This window comes from Ursus arctos, unplaced genomic scaffold, assembly GCF_023065955.2.
Source record: "Ursus arctos isolate Adak ecotype North America unplaced genomic scaffold, UrsArc2.0 scaffold_26, whole genome shotgun sequence".
Taxonomy (NCBI): Eukaryota; Metazoa; Chordata; class Mammalia; order Carnivora; family Ursidae; genus Ursus; species Ursus arctos.
In genome coordinates, this window is record NW_026622941.1 from 43,106,321 (window position 1) to 43,121,565 (window position 15,245).

Genomic DNA, 15,245 nt, shown 5'->3' on the forward strand with positions numbered 1-15,245 from the left:
ACCTTTGCAAAGCCTCACTTCCCCCAGATCCAACCTTAATACCCCATTTATTAAGAAAAATATTTAAAATTCGGTATGGGAAAGGGAGGCGGCGGACTCAGCGTCAGAATCCTTCCTTTCCTCCTCTTGCGTCCCCCCTTTGCCCTTTCTGCGCTAGCCTGGAGCAGCCTGGCCCGTGGGGAGTGGGCGGTGGGTGAGGGTGGGGTGGGGGTCGGGGGGTGCTCCCTCTCCGAGAGAATTGGGTAAACATGGCGACCGCGGCGCCCATTTGCACACGCTACACAAATGCATCGCATTCCCGGTTGTTTGCAGAAAATTTACAGCTGAGTAATAAAAGTTTACGATCGACTCACAAGTTGGATTGGCCACAAGAAGTCATGTGGATTCCATCCATGAACGTGAACTTTTTATTGTGGTTTGTCCGTTCGGAGCGCTCCGCAGAACAGTCCTCCCTGTAAGAGCCTAACCATTGCCAGGGAAACCTGCGCTGGGCGCTCCCTTCATTACCAGTATTTTTTTTTTTTATTAATCTGATTAATAATTATTTTCTACCCCCCCCCCCGTTTAATTTTTTTCCTCCCAGGTGGAGTTGCCGGAAGCTGGGGGCACCGGGGGAGGGGGATGGGGGGAAGGGGCAGGAGTTGAGGGCACCTCTCTCTCCCTTCCCGATCCTCTAGCCCCCCAAGGGGCAGGAGGAATGCGGGAGCAGGAGTTGAGATAGGGAGCTGCAGATGCCTCCGCCCCTCCCCTCTCCCAGCCTCTCCCTCCTGCCCCCTTCTTGCAACTCTCCTTAATTTTATTTGGCTTTTTGATCATTGGGACTATTCTTTTTTTATTTTTAAATTTATATAAAGTATGTGTGTGGAGCTGAGACAGGCTCCGCAGCGGCACAGAATAAGGGAAGACGAGAAAGAGAGAGTGGGAGAGAGAGAGAGGCAGAGAGAGAGAGGGAGAGGGAGAGTGACAGCAGCGCCCGGTAAGTGTTTCCTTATTGGTTCAAATATGTAACTAATGGTCCGTAGCTGGGTGGCGGTTTCAAGATAAGGACAGCAGCGGCTTGTCTTGGTTAGAGAGGAGAGGGGGGCTGGCGAGAGGGTGGGCGTGCGGGCAATTAAGGGGAGGAAAAGTGGGGGGGAGGATTGGGTTAAGCTGTAATACGGTAGTGTGGGAAGTGTGTTGTCCTGATGTCACTGTGCGCCGAAGCTGGGGGTCGGGGGGCAAGAGGACTGCGCCTGTGGGGCTCAAGGCCGGGGTCTAGTGCGCTGACCCGCTGCCCGATGCCCACCCTGCCCTTACCTATTATAGATCTGCGGCCTCTTGGCTAATGGGACTGGGACGGAGGGGGCCCGGAAGCTCAAACTCCAGGGCAGGAGAGAGAACTGTAGGCTGTATCCATTGCCCCCTGAGCAAAGTCAGCCCCCCAACCCCCAAACAAACTTTCCAAGGCCCCCTCCTTGCCCGCAGCCCCCTCCCTCCCGGAGAGCGCCACCGCTAGAGCTCACACATGCGCAGTGCGGGCCCAGAGCCGGGCGGCGGAGCAGGAAGAGAGCGCAGCTAGGCGGGCGGCGGGGCCTGTTAATTGGCAATTAGGGGGGAGGCTGTTGGCTGGTGCGCGTCAGCGGAGGAGAGTGCGTCTGCCCACCCCCAGCTCCCGCCCCCACTCGAGCGGACGGAAAGATGGGAGGTGCCCTGCACTGCGGGTGGATGGGTGGGGGTGGGGGACGCGGGACTCAAAAGCCATCTTGTGCTAGGAGAAAAGGGGCCAATCTGCCTTCTCTCACCCGGCCCAGCGTCCCCCACCCCCAACCGCGGCCACCGTACCCGGGATGCCCACTGGGCTGCTTCACCCGCCTCGCCGGGCTGCTCCGAGCTAGGATCTGCCTTGTCTGGGGCGGAGGTGGGAATTGGGGAGGCCCCAGGCTGGCTGGGGACAGGCCCAGGCCTCGCTGGCGGGGCCTCTTGGGTGAGTGGAGGCAGTGAGGACTCAAAGCGCGGCTGGCTCCTGGGGTAGGGACGTCAGAATCGGGCGGCCCGGAGGGTCCTAGGCGCTCGGGATCTTCCTAATAATTGGTGCTAATGGCGTGTTGTATGGTCTTAACCCGACACATATGGTTTCATAACACAGTGGCTTAATTTCTTCCAAATGTACGTGGCCCTGAATGTGTTGCAGTTTGATATATGACCCCGCCCTGCTCCCTGGCCTGGGTCCGAGGCGGCCCCTATATGTGTGAGCTTCTGTTTATAAAGGGCGATGCACACACAAACGCTTACACACCCAGGCAGACACACCCCAGGGCTGGGGGAGGGGAGCGCATATTCCTGGAGAGGTCTGAGAGTCTGGGGGCCAGACTCACCTTCAGTCCGAGCTAAGAGCTGCCCCCCACCTCCAATCCTTTCTAGAGGCTGCGACTGGGCTTCTCCGCCAAGCCCGAGTGGGGGAGGGGAACGCTCCTCGATTTCCTGTTTAAACCCTGACCCGTCGCCTGGGGGTCGGGGGGTGGAGGGAGAACCTGTTTTTATCAAATTCTTAAAAACATAATTCGACTGCATTCAAATCAAACCCCTTGGGTCCGAGTTGATGGTGAATCTTCTCTCCCCTCCCCCCACAATCCCCTTTCCTTCCTCTCCTGCCCCCCCAAAATTCCCGTTTCATATCCGACATAAAGGCCTGTGAGGTATTCTCCCGGGGGAAGAAATGGCATTTTCTCCCCCCCTTCCCTTCCCCCCCCAATAGGACTTGTGTGTCGGCAGAGGCGTCTGCCGAGGGGCTAATTTCGCGTTCCTTGTTTACGATCGAGAAAAGCGCTCGGCTCTCCCCAAATGGGCCCAGCCCGCCGCCTGCTCAGGCTGCCGCGCGCTCTCCCGCCGCTCCAGCGCGGCCCAGGGCCTGACGCCCCGGGTAGCCGCGCCGCGGCCACCGAGACCCCGAGTCGGTGGGACCTGAGAAGGGCCAGGGGAGTGCAATGGGCCGGTGGAGGGGCCCGCGGGGGCCTGAAAATGGGAGCCTTTCTCCTGGCGTAATGTGGGAACCGCCGACCGGTGAGGCCTCTATTTCGCTCTTTCGCCTGTATTTTGTCTGCCCCCCCTCCGCCCCTGCAGATGGCTGCACTGACTTGGGGGGGCACAAGTCTCCTTTGTTCGTCCCCCACCCTGGAAAACAGTTTCCGGAGAAGGCCACTCAGGACAGTGGGGATTCACCTGGGGTATTAGAGGGGCCCCCCCTCCCGTCCGAGGGGTGGGCCTGGGTAAGGCTCGGGTATTTATCTGGGCCTATGGAGATCTAAACAGTTGTGCTGCTGGCGGGGAGATTTCAGGGTGCTGGGGTTCAGGGGTGACGGGTTAACGGCACTATCCTGAGGTGTCCTTATATAGTACTTTTATCAATTGATTTTCTGCCCCTTCCTGGCTAGGGTCCTGCAGGCCCCCCCACCCCATCCTTCATCCCCTAGACCCTCCATGAGAGAGAGGGATACAGAGAAAAGTGGAGCAGCAGTGACTGACCCTGGTTGTCCAGTTTTCTCGTCTGGCCAGGGGATAAACCCAGCCCCAAACGCCAGCCCCTTCCTTCCCTCCTTACTTTCGATTTTCTTTCCCTTCTTCCTCTCCCACTCTGGTGCTCAAACAGAAGCACAGGAGGGGCCACCGTTGGCAACCCTCAGCCTCCGTGCAGGCCACATTCCCTGTAAACGTGGTCCTTAGCGCAGGAAAGCACTGGTGTGTATATCTAATAATAGCCAGGGCGGCTGAGAATAGAATGTGGCTGCAGGACTCTGCATGCCCAGGACTAAGTCTGGGCAGAGGCAGCGAATCTGTGGGCAGGTCCTGGCAACACTCCCTGGAGCCCAGGGCCCCCAGCGTTCCCCTCTGAGTCTACTCTTGTTCGGGCACTCAGGCCTGACCCTTACAGGCTTCGTCAGCCCCTGCCACGGACTGTATTCCATGCGCCAGTTTCTAGCTAAGGAGAAATGGACAGAGCAAACCCTTTCCCTGGTCTGACAGTTGTCATCCCTACGAAGAATGCACCCTTGTTTGGAGGAGGCGGCCTTGTTGGGTTGGCTGTTGTGTTCCAAAACCAGGCTTCGTAGCTTTATACACTTATTATATACGGTGTCAAATGTACAGACCGGGACTTATGCATGAATATATACAGACTCATATTTCCTCGGTGGTTACTTGTATATTACCATGCTTATACTCGCTCAAACACCGTTTTATGTGCATGCAAAATTTTGTTAGATGGAATTGGGCTCAAGGAGGCACTGGGTGCACCGAGAAGCCCTCTGTGCCTGCTCTCCTGGAAACGTGTGTGTGTGCCGGAATCGGAGTATGCGGGTTCCAGTAACGGATGGGCGCCACAAAGGCTTTCCCAGACCTTATTGCTTTCACTGACCAAGCAGCTGGGCTGGGGAAGTATTGACTCTCTTCTGCGTTCTCTCCACACCTCCCCCCAAACTTGCCCAACTCAGAGGCTGTTTACCAGGGAAACACTGTGGTGTTGAAAGTGAGTTTTGTGGGGAACTCTTTTTGTGGGTAAGGTGGACCTTTGAGCAGTTCTGAGCAGTTGGCTAGGCCCTGGTGCTTGCAGCCTCGCCGGGACTCTGAAGGAGATCTAAGCGGTTAATAAGGTGGCCTCTGGGCAGTGGTCTGAGGCAGCTGTGTGAAGAGGCTGGTGGAGAAGGCGAGACAGAATGCGTAGGGCTGCGGTGAACATCTAACCCCCCTGCTCTCGCCCCTGCTCACTGGACCCAGATTTGCTTGCGTTGTCTGTGGGGCAGATTAGGGGCTCTCTAAGCGCCCCAAATACCCAGATCTGGCTCCTGGTGGGACTTCGTTTTAATTCTCTCTGCTGCCGAAGACGCTGGGGAGAAGGCTGACAGGGCAGTGCCGGAGAAGAAGCTGGGTCGAGCTGCCTGTGGGCCTGGAGCACTGAATGTGGGCCGCGCTGGGAATGACCAGCCTCCCTTCCTAGCCTGTCTCCCTTCCGGGGCCACGAAAAGGCAGAGGAGGGGAGAATATAAATGTCCGTGAAACGCTCCTGAAGGAAAGTAAGGACTGGACAGGGGCTAGTGGGGTTTTGCTCCACTCCCTAGGCAATCAGGTTCCTCCCAAGACTTTTCCTGTCCAGACAGGCTGGCCGAGAGGTACAGCTTCCTTCCAGCTTCTCCCGCCAGCACGGGGGTGGCCTCGGGCTTTTGGACCTCGGCCATGCCTGGGTGCTGGGGTGACATTACCCCCAAATTGTGCCCCTCACCCGGCCCACGGCCTCTGCCACGGCGGCTGCGGCCGCCCCTGTTTATTGTGTCTGTGACTTGTTTACTTGTTTTGTCTGCTGCCACCCTGCGTCAGAAACCCGCCAAACCAGCAAACTCACCCAGGAGAACAAAGTGCGGCGCTATCCTGTGCTCCCTCCCCTTTCCGGCACCCTGCTCCCGCCATTACCTCCTCCCTCACGCTCCCTTTCCCAGGGGAGGAAGCAGAAATCGTCCTAAAATAGGGCAGCTGTTTATAGGGTTGGGGGAATTATGGGGACACCATAAAGCTCCGGGTGTCCTGGTGGTAGAGAGACTTAGAGCTGCCCTCCCCTTGCCTCGGGCTTTTCTTCCTTCCCTCTGGCAACTGCTTGGTTAAGGGGGCCACAGTCATTGAGAAAGCTGAGTCCCCCTCACCCCACTCTTCCACCCCTTTCTGCAGGAGTTTTCCCTGAGACACAGGTTGTTGGGTTTTAAATCAGGGTCATGTTGGCAGATTCATAAAACTAGATAAAGCATGTCGTTCTCCCCTCACCCTCCCTTCTCCTCAGCCCCCCAAAATAGCAGTGAATTTGAGCAAATCCTACAAAATTAAATTGCCCCTTCGCTAAAGATCCTATAAATCTCCAATCCCGCCAGGTGTAGAGTCGGAGAGGCCGCTGTTCGCCTCTAATTTTGCTCCTGGCTATCAAATCTAAAGGAGTATCATCGAAGTAAGTAATATTCTCGTTTCTGAAATTAATTCCCCTCCCCGTCTCTCTCTCTCTCTTCGCCAGTGCAGACTAAATGGTTCTCTCAGATCCGCAAACAATACAGGATAAAATTATTTATAGGGAAATGAGGACGATGTTTCATTGTTGGCTTATTGTTCCAGAACATAATAAAATTTTATTTTCAAGGGGGAGAACTTAGGCCTGAAAAAAAGGGGAAAAGGAAAAAAAGTGAGGAGAGGCAGGGCACCCCCACACAAAACTCCTACTGTATATAACTTAACGTGACATTTACAATTTCCTCATGACAACTCACTGTGACGTCATGAATGCCGTGCTCCTGAATTTTACAGTTCTCATAAACCTGCAAAGTGGGTTCGAGCAGTGCTTAGTGGGGAGGGGTTTCAGAAAAGCCAGGAAGTTGGGGGTCCTTTGGCCCCATTCTGGGGGCCAAAAATATTCTAAATATTCTAGATTTTCAGTTTTCCTCCTGGGCCAGCCAGGGCCACTTGCTTTTCCTCCCTGAAATGTCAGTCAGCATCTGAGTTCCCTCCCCATTCCCAGTGGGGATGAGATACTCTGTCCGAAGGCTCTCTCGCATGCTGTCTCCTCAGCTGATATCCAGCTGCTTGGGACAGAGGTGGGACGCTTAGCCAGAAATGATTTCTTCCAAAGATGAGCCCAAAGGGGCTCAGGACTGAGTGGGGTGGGACAGAGATGCTGGGGATCTATTTTACTTTTTAACCTTCAGTTAGTGAAGTGAATTGAGAAGCTAAACAAACGCCATTGTGGGAATTTGTGTCTGCTGATGGTAGCAGCAGGAACTGGAGTGCTGGTAAAGAAAGGGCAGGCAGATTTCTGGAAAGAGAGACGGAGGAGAGAAAATAGGATGGGCTTTAGCAGAGCCTCTCAGGGTACCTTTATTCTCTGTTTAATTGCAAATAAAGCAAAAGCAGCTTGGGCAGCCTCTCAACCTCTTAGCTCCAAAGAGAATTTGCCAGCCCAGGCCTCAGAGGCGTTTGGGGGCAGTTCTCAGGCGCTTGACATACCCCATCTGGCCTCATCCTCCTTCCCCCCCTCCCTGCTGACCCCCAACTCCATTCAGCTGGCCAGCCTGGGCCCTGTCCCCAGAATATAAGCACCCCCAAATGGGCTCCATTTCCGGGCTGGATGTGTCAGATTTCACCTTTCTCCAAGTGTCTCCATGCCTTAACTTTGAAAGGAGGAGGAACATTCTGTTTTGGAATGCAGTGTGTATGAGGAGGTGTGTGCTCAGACTACTCCCCCCCCCATCTCTGAGAAAGTGGAGGCTCCTTGGGTGAGCTGTGCTGTGGTGTCCCCAGGCAGACCCCGCTCCCCGCATTCAGGTTCTCTGGTGGACCTGGAGACTCTCTTTGCAACCCTTTTACTCCGGATTCTATGGAGATCAAAGGAACTCCTACACAAAACCCTGGGCATTTGGAGTAGGATTTAGTTTCTGATTTGTAAGTTAAAAAATGCTGATCATAAGCCAGTCGGGCCAACCGAGCAGTCGCTCTTGAACAGCAAAGCCTTAACCAAACAGTGCGATTGTAAGGTGAGCTCAACAATTATTGAAACTGGGCTTTCTCCGCAAGAGGAATTTCAGCCCTTGCCCAGTGGCACAAAAGGGGTTGGTGGGGCCACCGCTCCTCCCCTGCTCGCAAAATTGAGAACTGGCAGGGGTGAGTGGGGCAGCTGCAGTGGCTTCCAGGCAGCCCAGCGCCCAGGCCGAGTGCTGAGTCCTGCCGCTCCGGGTGTCCAGGTCCTTGAGCAGCCTCCGGAGGCGCCGAGCTGGAGTTGGTGGCGCCGGCAGCCAGGAATGGAGTGTGTGTATCTGTGTGCAAGGCTGGGTGAGTCACAGACATCCGCGCAGAGTTGGGGGATCTAGGAAAAGAGAGAAGACTGGCAGAACACAAACTAGCCAGGACCTCTGGAAAAGATTGCCCCCCAATAAATATTCCAGATCGCATCCCTCTCACTTCAGATACCCTTCCCCAAGAAATTAATATATTTCCCAGAGCTGAGTGGAAAGCAAAGGCAGGCAAGGTGAGGCCTGCCCAGAACCCCTTCCCAGTCAGAGTCCAGTCACACCCACCCTCTCCCCAGTTCAGAGCTACACAGGCCCCCAGCCCCTGGCCTGGAGCAGGTGAAGGCTGGGGTAGGAGCGCTTGACTCATTCTGAGAAACCTTCAAGTGCCCAGCCTCCCAAGTACCCCTTAGCCTTGGGGACTCCGGGCCAGTGACTGCCCCCCACGCAGGCCCATGGCGCCTGGAGTAAGTTCCTCTCCTATAATTAGAGCTCATGAGAAGCATGTGTTTTTTGACTGGGTAGATGGGGGGACTGGAGCAGCGAGCGGCAACTTTCCCCCTTTATTCCTTTTCTGTGTTTTTTGAATTCTGTTTTCGAATCCACTAATTACAGCTACGAAAGCGAAAATCTGCTCTCGCCGCCAAACCCCTCGGAATGCCTGATTCCAGAGGCCCAAGGGGCAGAGCTACTCGGAGACCTGCGGGCCTGATGGGGGTGTTCTCTGATTGCTCTAGGCTTGTTTTATAGAAACAAAGAACAAGTCCCCCCCCTTCCCAGGACTTGTGCATATTTACAGAGCTCAACTGCAGTTTTAATAAAACATCTGTTCTTGCTTCTGCTGATGAGTTTCCATAATTGTTTTCAGACAAATTTAACAGGAAAATATAAATATATATAGAAAAACCCAAGTCCCAGCTATCCCCCCATAGACACTCGTTTTTGCGCCAAAAAAATAAAATTAACATAAAATGAGAAAAGGAAAATATAATCCAATGGAGGGAAGATCGGGCTTATCTGACCTGCGCTCCCCCCTTGGAGCGAATCCTTCCAGCAAATTTCAGCTGCATAATTAAAGATCGACTGAAAGAAGGAGGCTTCTTTTTTTCAGGGATGAAAGGTGATGGGGGAGAGTATGTTGGAAATTAATTTTGCCAAAAATCTTTAAGCAGTGGGGGGAATTTATTTGTATTTCTGCTTCCCCTCCTCTCCCCCTTCCAGCATTTCTGCCTTTTTCCCCCAGCAGCTGGTTTCTGTTCATTATAAATCGGCGAGACCTTTCAGTCTCTGCCCTCTGTTTAGGGACGTAATAAAACACTTAACTTTCCGGGGCTGAGACTTACATTCTGCTCCTCAGGTCGCCCACCCCCGCGCCCACTACTTTCAGGCCCCAAAGCTGACTATCCCCAACTTTGGGGCCCCTTTCCCCTCCAGACTTTGTTGAGGAGGGGCTCAAGGAAATCCAGGCATCCTTGCTGGGGGGCTGCAGCACATGCTTCCCCAGAAGCCCCTTCTTTCTCCCAAGGTCCTTCCTTCCCCCACCCCCCATAAAAGAGATTCAAAAATACATAGAAAATCAACACTCATTGAAAGTGAAACCTCATTAAGACATCCTATCTTCCATCATTCAATTTGTTGTACATTGCAACAATTTAATATCTTGAAGGAAATATCACTGACATGATTTATCCCTCTAGCAATCTCTCTGAAATGGGGGGGGGATGGAGGGAATTTACCCTCTCCTCCAGCCTGTTGTACGTGTTACACGGCTACCCTTAGGGCAGAAATGAGGCTGGGAACTCTAAGAGCGGCTACTTGTGTCCAAGGGTGCGCTGACTTGTTTCTTAGCTCAGCCCCCTGGGTCTTCCCCCTCCCCTAGTTCTTTCTCGCTCTACATCTTGCCCTCCAGGGGGCCTGGAGCCCCAGCCAGCTGTTGAAAACCTCTGTCCAGGCACGCCATGAATTGGAGGACAGCTGGATTCTAGAGCAAAAAGCAAGTTGCCCTGGTGTCTGTGTTTATGTACCTGCCATGTCACCCCCAAACAAGACAACTCATTTCCAAATTTCTTTCTTAATTTGGAACCCTCCTCTACCCTTACGCTTTCATCTCCTTGAGCAGAAGCAAGTATGGTCCAAGAGGGGGAACCTTTATAATGATAGGGGTCTTTCCCCCACCCTTTTAAATACCAACAAATTTCCCTCCTTTCTGAAGGATTAGGGCTGTATTTTTAAAAGCCAACACAAATTGTCCGGCAGGAAGACTCTTCAATCCCCTAACGAGGTTCATGTATTAGCTAACATGTTGTCTCCACCAGCTCCTACACACTGTCTGCTTTGGGGTTCGAAACTTTATTTTTCCCCCCTAGCGACACTCCAGGGAAACCTTAACGTTACAGAAGATGAATAAACGAGTTTTTTCCCAGCGTAGTCCCGTTTATGGCTTTATTGCTACCCATTGATTACTCCGCTTTGTTACACAGAAGGAAAAGATCATAAAATCCGGCGACATCCGGGTTCTTGTTATAGCCAGCCCCCCCCCAAAAATGGTGAAGAGAAAATATGAGCTTCCACTGCTCCCTTTGCTAGCCCCACCGCCCCCTCTTTGTCAGCTCAAAGCATTTTCAGCCTATGTCACGATATCAAATTAAGTTTGGATTAATCAGGAGAAAACCCATCTGCACACCTTCCGCTGTTTCGGTTCGCCCATTGCGGCTCCCTCAGAAGCTTCGAAGTCAGCTGCCTTTTCCTAACCTTCTCTTCCTTTTTCTCAGCCCCAAGGTGGAGAGAAAACGGGGGTAGGGGCTGCTGAGAGGCTGGGCTCTGCCAGGTGTGGCTGGCCCTTGAGTGAGAGTTCCCCAGGAGCCCTTTGCTGGAATCTCCCAAGCCCCAGCGCTCAGGTCCAGGGGTGCCTCCCTGGCGGGGCGGTGTTCGGAGGGGGCTGGGGGCTTCTGACTTGTGCAGGGGCTTCAGCCTGCAAGACGCTAACTGGCCTTCAGAGCCCCACCAGCCTTCTCTTTCTGCCTGGATCCTATGTGAATTACCCCACCGGCCCTTGCTGGCTCCAAATCATAAATTCTCACCAACATAAACAGGAGTTGATGTGTCTAGAAAGACTCTCAGAGTTCTTTCTTCCTTTCTTTCTTCCTTTCTCTCTCTCTCTCCCACCTTTTACTTCTTCCTCTCTCTTTTCTATTGTGTTTTTACACATTTTCCCTTTTAGGCAAAAATGCTGCAAGAGTTTCCCCCCAAAAGGGTGTTCTGAGAGGCAGAGGGGGGCTAAGGGGAAGAGGAAGCAAATGCATGGCCCCTTTGGTACTTCAGCTCTGCCACTCTATCCTGAAATCTCTCCCTGAGCCCTTAGAGCCCCTTGCTCCCTCCATCCCCCTTCCACCTAAGCCTATCAGCCACACTCTCCTTGCTCTGAGCACCATGTTTTACGCAGTTCGTTCTACTTTTGATTTTTTTAATTATTGGGGGGAAAATACTGGTTTAGTGATGAGGACTCACTCCATGGAGGGTCAAACTAGGATTTCCTGTAGGATTTCTGGGGATTCCCCCCTGAGCTGGGAAGGGGCTCTTTCCATAAAGAAATCAGGATGTAATTTTAGAAGGGGAAAGGTATAAAAGATGAAATCAGATTGAAAATAGAGGGATTTCTCCAGATCTGGCTCTGGCCACAGCACAGCAAAGTTAGCTGGGGCTGAGATTTCCTAGCAGTGCGGCTCTTCTCCCTGGGCCCCAAGGCCCTGCTAATGCGTATGCACCCTTCTTCACCTCCAAATCAGTTCCCTAACATATATATTTTTAAAAGAAATCCAAGTCTTACTTTCAAAGCACACACTTAGTCTCAACTAGGGAATCAACAGAAGCAGAAGCGATTTTTTTCCCCCTTCTTGACATCTGGCTTGCGATTGGCTGGAAGGGGGTCAGCTGACTTTGTCATTTTGTCTGTCCTGGATTGGAGCCGTCCCTATAACCATCTAGTTCCGAGTACAAACTGGAGACAGAAATAAATATTAAAGAAATCATAGCCCGACCAGGTAAAGGCAAAGGGATGAATTCCTACTTCACTAACCCTTCCTTATCCTGCCACCTCGCCGGGGGCCAGGACGTCCTCCCCAACGTCGCCCTCAATTCCACCGCCTATGATCCAGTGAGGCATTTCTCGACCTATGGAGCGGCCGTTGCCCAGAACCGGATCTACTCGACTCCCTTTTATTCGCCACAGGAGAATGTCGTGTTCAGTTCCAGCCGGGGGCCGTATGACTATGGATCTAATTCCTTTTACCAGGAGAAAGACATGCTCTCAAACTGCAGACAAAACACCTTAGGACATAACACACAGACCTCAATCGCTCAGGATTTTAGTTCTGAGCAGGGCAGGACTGCGCCCCAGGACCAGAAAGCCAGCATCCAGATTTACCCTTGGATGCAGCGAATGAATTCGCACAGTGGTGAGTTTTACAGCTCCGAGATATAAATTAAATAAACTGAACTGGCTTTATGACCGGCTTCCCTAGAAGAACGGGCGGAGAGAGTTTTTTATGGCCCCATAAAAACAATCACGCTCGTCTCCTCGCCGACGCCGAGACAGGGCCCCCTCTTCTGCCCCCTCTGCTCGCCTCCCGCTTGCTCGCAGGGGCCTGGCCCCCTCGGCCCCTGACGGATTGGAGGGCTCCAAGGCTAGCTGAGGGGGCAGGAACAGGGCAGGGTATGATGGGAGGGGGCAGGGGGTAGGGAGCCCCCCAAAGTCGAGTCAGGCCGAGAAAAAGGGAGGGGGGAGAGGAGGGGGCAGAGAAGTGGGGAGAAGTTTCCAAGGAGCTAGGGTGCTTGGGGAGGTGGGGGAGCCCAGTTGTTGAGAAATGGGGCCCTCCTCCCCAGTGTTTGGGATTTTTCAAAAACCAGTTTTTAGACTTACAGCTTTCTGCCTGGTTCTTGCCCCCCCCTTCTTTGGGACACTCACCTACCAACATATGGTGGGCGACTGAATGAAGTTGGGATCCTGGCTGTACCCCCAGTGGGGGTGGGGCAGAGCAAAAGGGAGAAGGCTGGAGTCCGAGGGGGCCCGTGAGCTGCTGGCCAAGTTGGGAGGGTCAGGACTTTGCTAGGCTATATCATCTACGGAGGATGCCTCGCTGATTGTTTTTAGTGTGTTTTGTGCCCGGATCTCTAGGGGTCGGCTACGGAGCGGACCGGAGGCGCGGTCGCCAGATCTACTCGCGGTACCAGACCCTGGAACTGGAGAAGGAATTTCACTTCAACCGCTATCTAACGCGGCGCCGGCGCATAGAGATCGCCAACGCGCTCTGCCTGACCGAGCGACAGATCAAAATCTGGTTCCAGAACCGCCGGATGAAGTGGAAAAAAGAATCTAATCTCACGTCCACGCTCTCAGGGGGCGGCGGAGGGGCCGCGGCCGACAGCCTGGGCGGAAAAGAGGAAAAGCGGGAAGAGACAGAAGAGGAGAAGCAGAAAGAGTGACCAGGACTGTCCCTGCCACCCCTCGCTCTCCTTCTCCCTTGCTACCCCCCCAATTCCCTCCTGATCACACACTCTATATTTATCACTGGCACAATTGATGCGTTTTGACTCCCTAAAACAAAATTAGGGAGTCAAATATGGACCTGCAAGTCAACTCTGGACCCCCTCCCTCACCGCACAAACTCTCTCCCACACGCGCCTCCTCCTCCTCGCTCCCTCGCTAGCTCATTCTCGGCTCGTCTGCAGGCCCCTTCCCCCGCCCAGGCCTTGGGGCTCCGTCCCTGAACCTCGCTTCAGACTCTACAGATCTCCCTCCAAATGAGGACTGGGCCTGCCACCCCCTCGGCGCCTCCACCCCCGCCCTGCGCAGAGAGCCGGCTCCCGGGCCGGGGCCTCGCTCCGGGGCCTCAGGGCCCGGCCTGGCAGCCGCGGAGGGCGGGAGGCCCAAGGAGGGCGCGTCGTGGCCCCAGAGCAACCCCCAGGGCCTCCCCGCAGCCCCTGCCCGGCCCCTCTAACCCAGCAAATGCCCAGCCCAGGCAAATTGTATTTAGAGAATCCTGGGGGTCATTATGGCATATTACAAACTGTGACCGTTTCTGTGTGAATATTTTTAGCTGTATTTGTGGTCTCTGTATTTATATTTATGTTTAGCACCGTCCGTGTTCCACTCCCGTCTTAAAAGGGGAAAAAAAAGAGGGAAAATTACAAAAAGAGAGAAAAAAAGTGAATGACGTTTGTTTAGCCAGTAGGAGAAAAAAATAAATTTAAAAAAATCCCCTCGTGTTACCCTCCTGTATAAATCCGACCTCTGGATCCGTTCTCGAATATTTAATAAAACTGATATTATTTTTAAAAGTTTATATGGGGATTTCTGTTCATTCGCTCGTCCGCCGGCCTGGGGTGAAAGTTGGAGCAGGCTCCGAGCGCTCCCGCGTCTGCCCGCCGCCTGCAAGCCCCCAGCCCCCTGCGCTCGCCTTTCCCGGGAGCCGGGCGCAGAGCCGGGCCTCCCGTCCTCCTGGTGAACGCGCTAGGGGGCTGGGGGGCCTCTCTGGGCTTCCCAGCCGAGCAACACACTCACCCCGCAAAAAAGGCCGCATAGGATCTCGTTGTGGGGTGGGAGGGGGCCTGGGTTGCTCGGATTGGTCTCCAGCCCCACACAGGCCTTTCTTCCAGCCTGTGGTAGTCTGGGGTCCTCGGCTTCTGAACCCCGAGCCCCCAAGGGCCAGAAAAGAAGCATTCTCCAGGCACCCGGGTCTCCCCCGTCCACTCCCCGGAGTGAGGAGGGGGCGCCGCGTGAGCAGCCCCCAGCCCGCGCCAGGCCGACTGTTGCGAAACGTGGCGGAGGCGGAGAGCAGAGGGGAAAGAGAAGACCGCGGGATTTGAGCCCTTCCGCAGGGACTGAGCGATTCAAGGACATCTCGAAAAAGAAAGCCTGGAAACTGAGCCTGCTCTGGGACTCCTGACAGGGCTGGGACAAAATTCCTTCTTCCTTACAGCCCCAGTCTGGTTCCGCACTCCACCTCTCAAACTCGGCGGGTGAGGAGCGCAGCCAGACCCTCACCCTTCCCCAGCTCGGGCCTTCTCTCCTTAAGCCCAGCCAGAGAAACCTGAGTGGACCTAGGGAGTGAGGTAGTGAGGGGGTCTCCCGGAGGGAAAAAATCCGCCAGAGTTTTCCAGACCTTCCAGATCCCCGCCAGCGCCCCCTCCAGCGCCTCCGCCAGCGGGGGGGCCGGAGGGAGGCTTCTCCTGGCAGGGGCGGGGATTTCCTGGGGAGAGGCAGGCAGGAAAGAATAAGACTTGGGGCTAGGGGAGGGGGGTCGGAAAGGGGCCGAATGGCTGCGGAGCCCCTGGCCACAGGCTGTGAAGGTTGCCCAGGCGCCTGCCCTGCCCAACTCCTCCATCCCCCACCCCCAGCCAGGTCCTTTCCACGCCTCCAAATAGCTCAGAAATTGCTCTCCTGTGGACCTTCTGTATCTA

General features: G+C 54.3%; 2 protein-coding genes and 1 long non-coding RNA gene across 6 annotated transcripts in view; 2 read left to right on the top strand and 1 right to left on the bottom strand.

Moving 5' to 3' along the window:
- Positions 1 to 419: 419 nt before the first annotated feature.
- Positions 420 to 15,245, top strand: part of HOXC4 (homeobox C4) — a 38,290-nt gene continuing 23,464 nt past the window's right edge. Inside the window, exon 1 of the mRNA XM_057318956.1 lies at positions 420 to 976. The gene's annotated coding sequence lies outside the window, so the exon portion shown is untranslated. The remainder of the gene's footprint in view (positions 977 to 15,245) is intronic.
- On the top strand, positions 887 to 14,376 carry HOXC6 (homeobox C6). Of its 4 annotated transcripts, none has more exons than XM_048216764.2 (3): positions 887 to 976; positions 11,896 to 12,241; positions 12,961 to 14,113. In XM_048216764.2, exons 2-3 carry the CDS (start codon positions 12,088 to 12,090, stop codon positions 13,266 to 13,268), a joined length of 462 nt encoding a protein of 153 aa, XP_048072721.1. In that variant the 5' UTR covers positions 887 to 976; positions 11,896 to 12,087; the 3' UTR covers positions 13,269 to 14,113. The 4 variants fall into 4 exon arrangements, with proteins under 4 accessions (XP_048072721.1, XP_057174941.1, XP_057174940.1 ...); XM_057318958.1 differs by having other exon boundaries at positions 899 to 976; positions 12,079 to 12,241; positions 12,961 to 14,121; XM_057318957.1 differs by lacking the exon at positions 887 to 976 and adding an exon at positions 1,166 to 3,039 and having other exon boundaries at positions 12,961 to 14,376.
- LOC130544883 (uncharacterized) lies at positions 6,112 to 14,947 on the bottom strand. Its single transcript, XR_008961588.1, has 2 exons — positions 14,347 to 14,947; positions 6,112 to 7,864 (listed from the first exon to the last, which is right to left on the bottom strand). It is a non-coding gene; the product is annotated as an uncharacterized LOC130544883 (long non-coding RNA).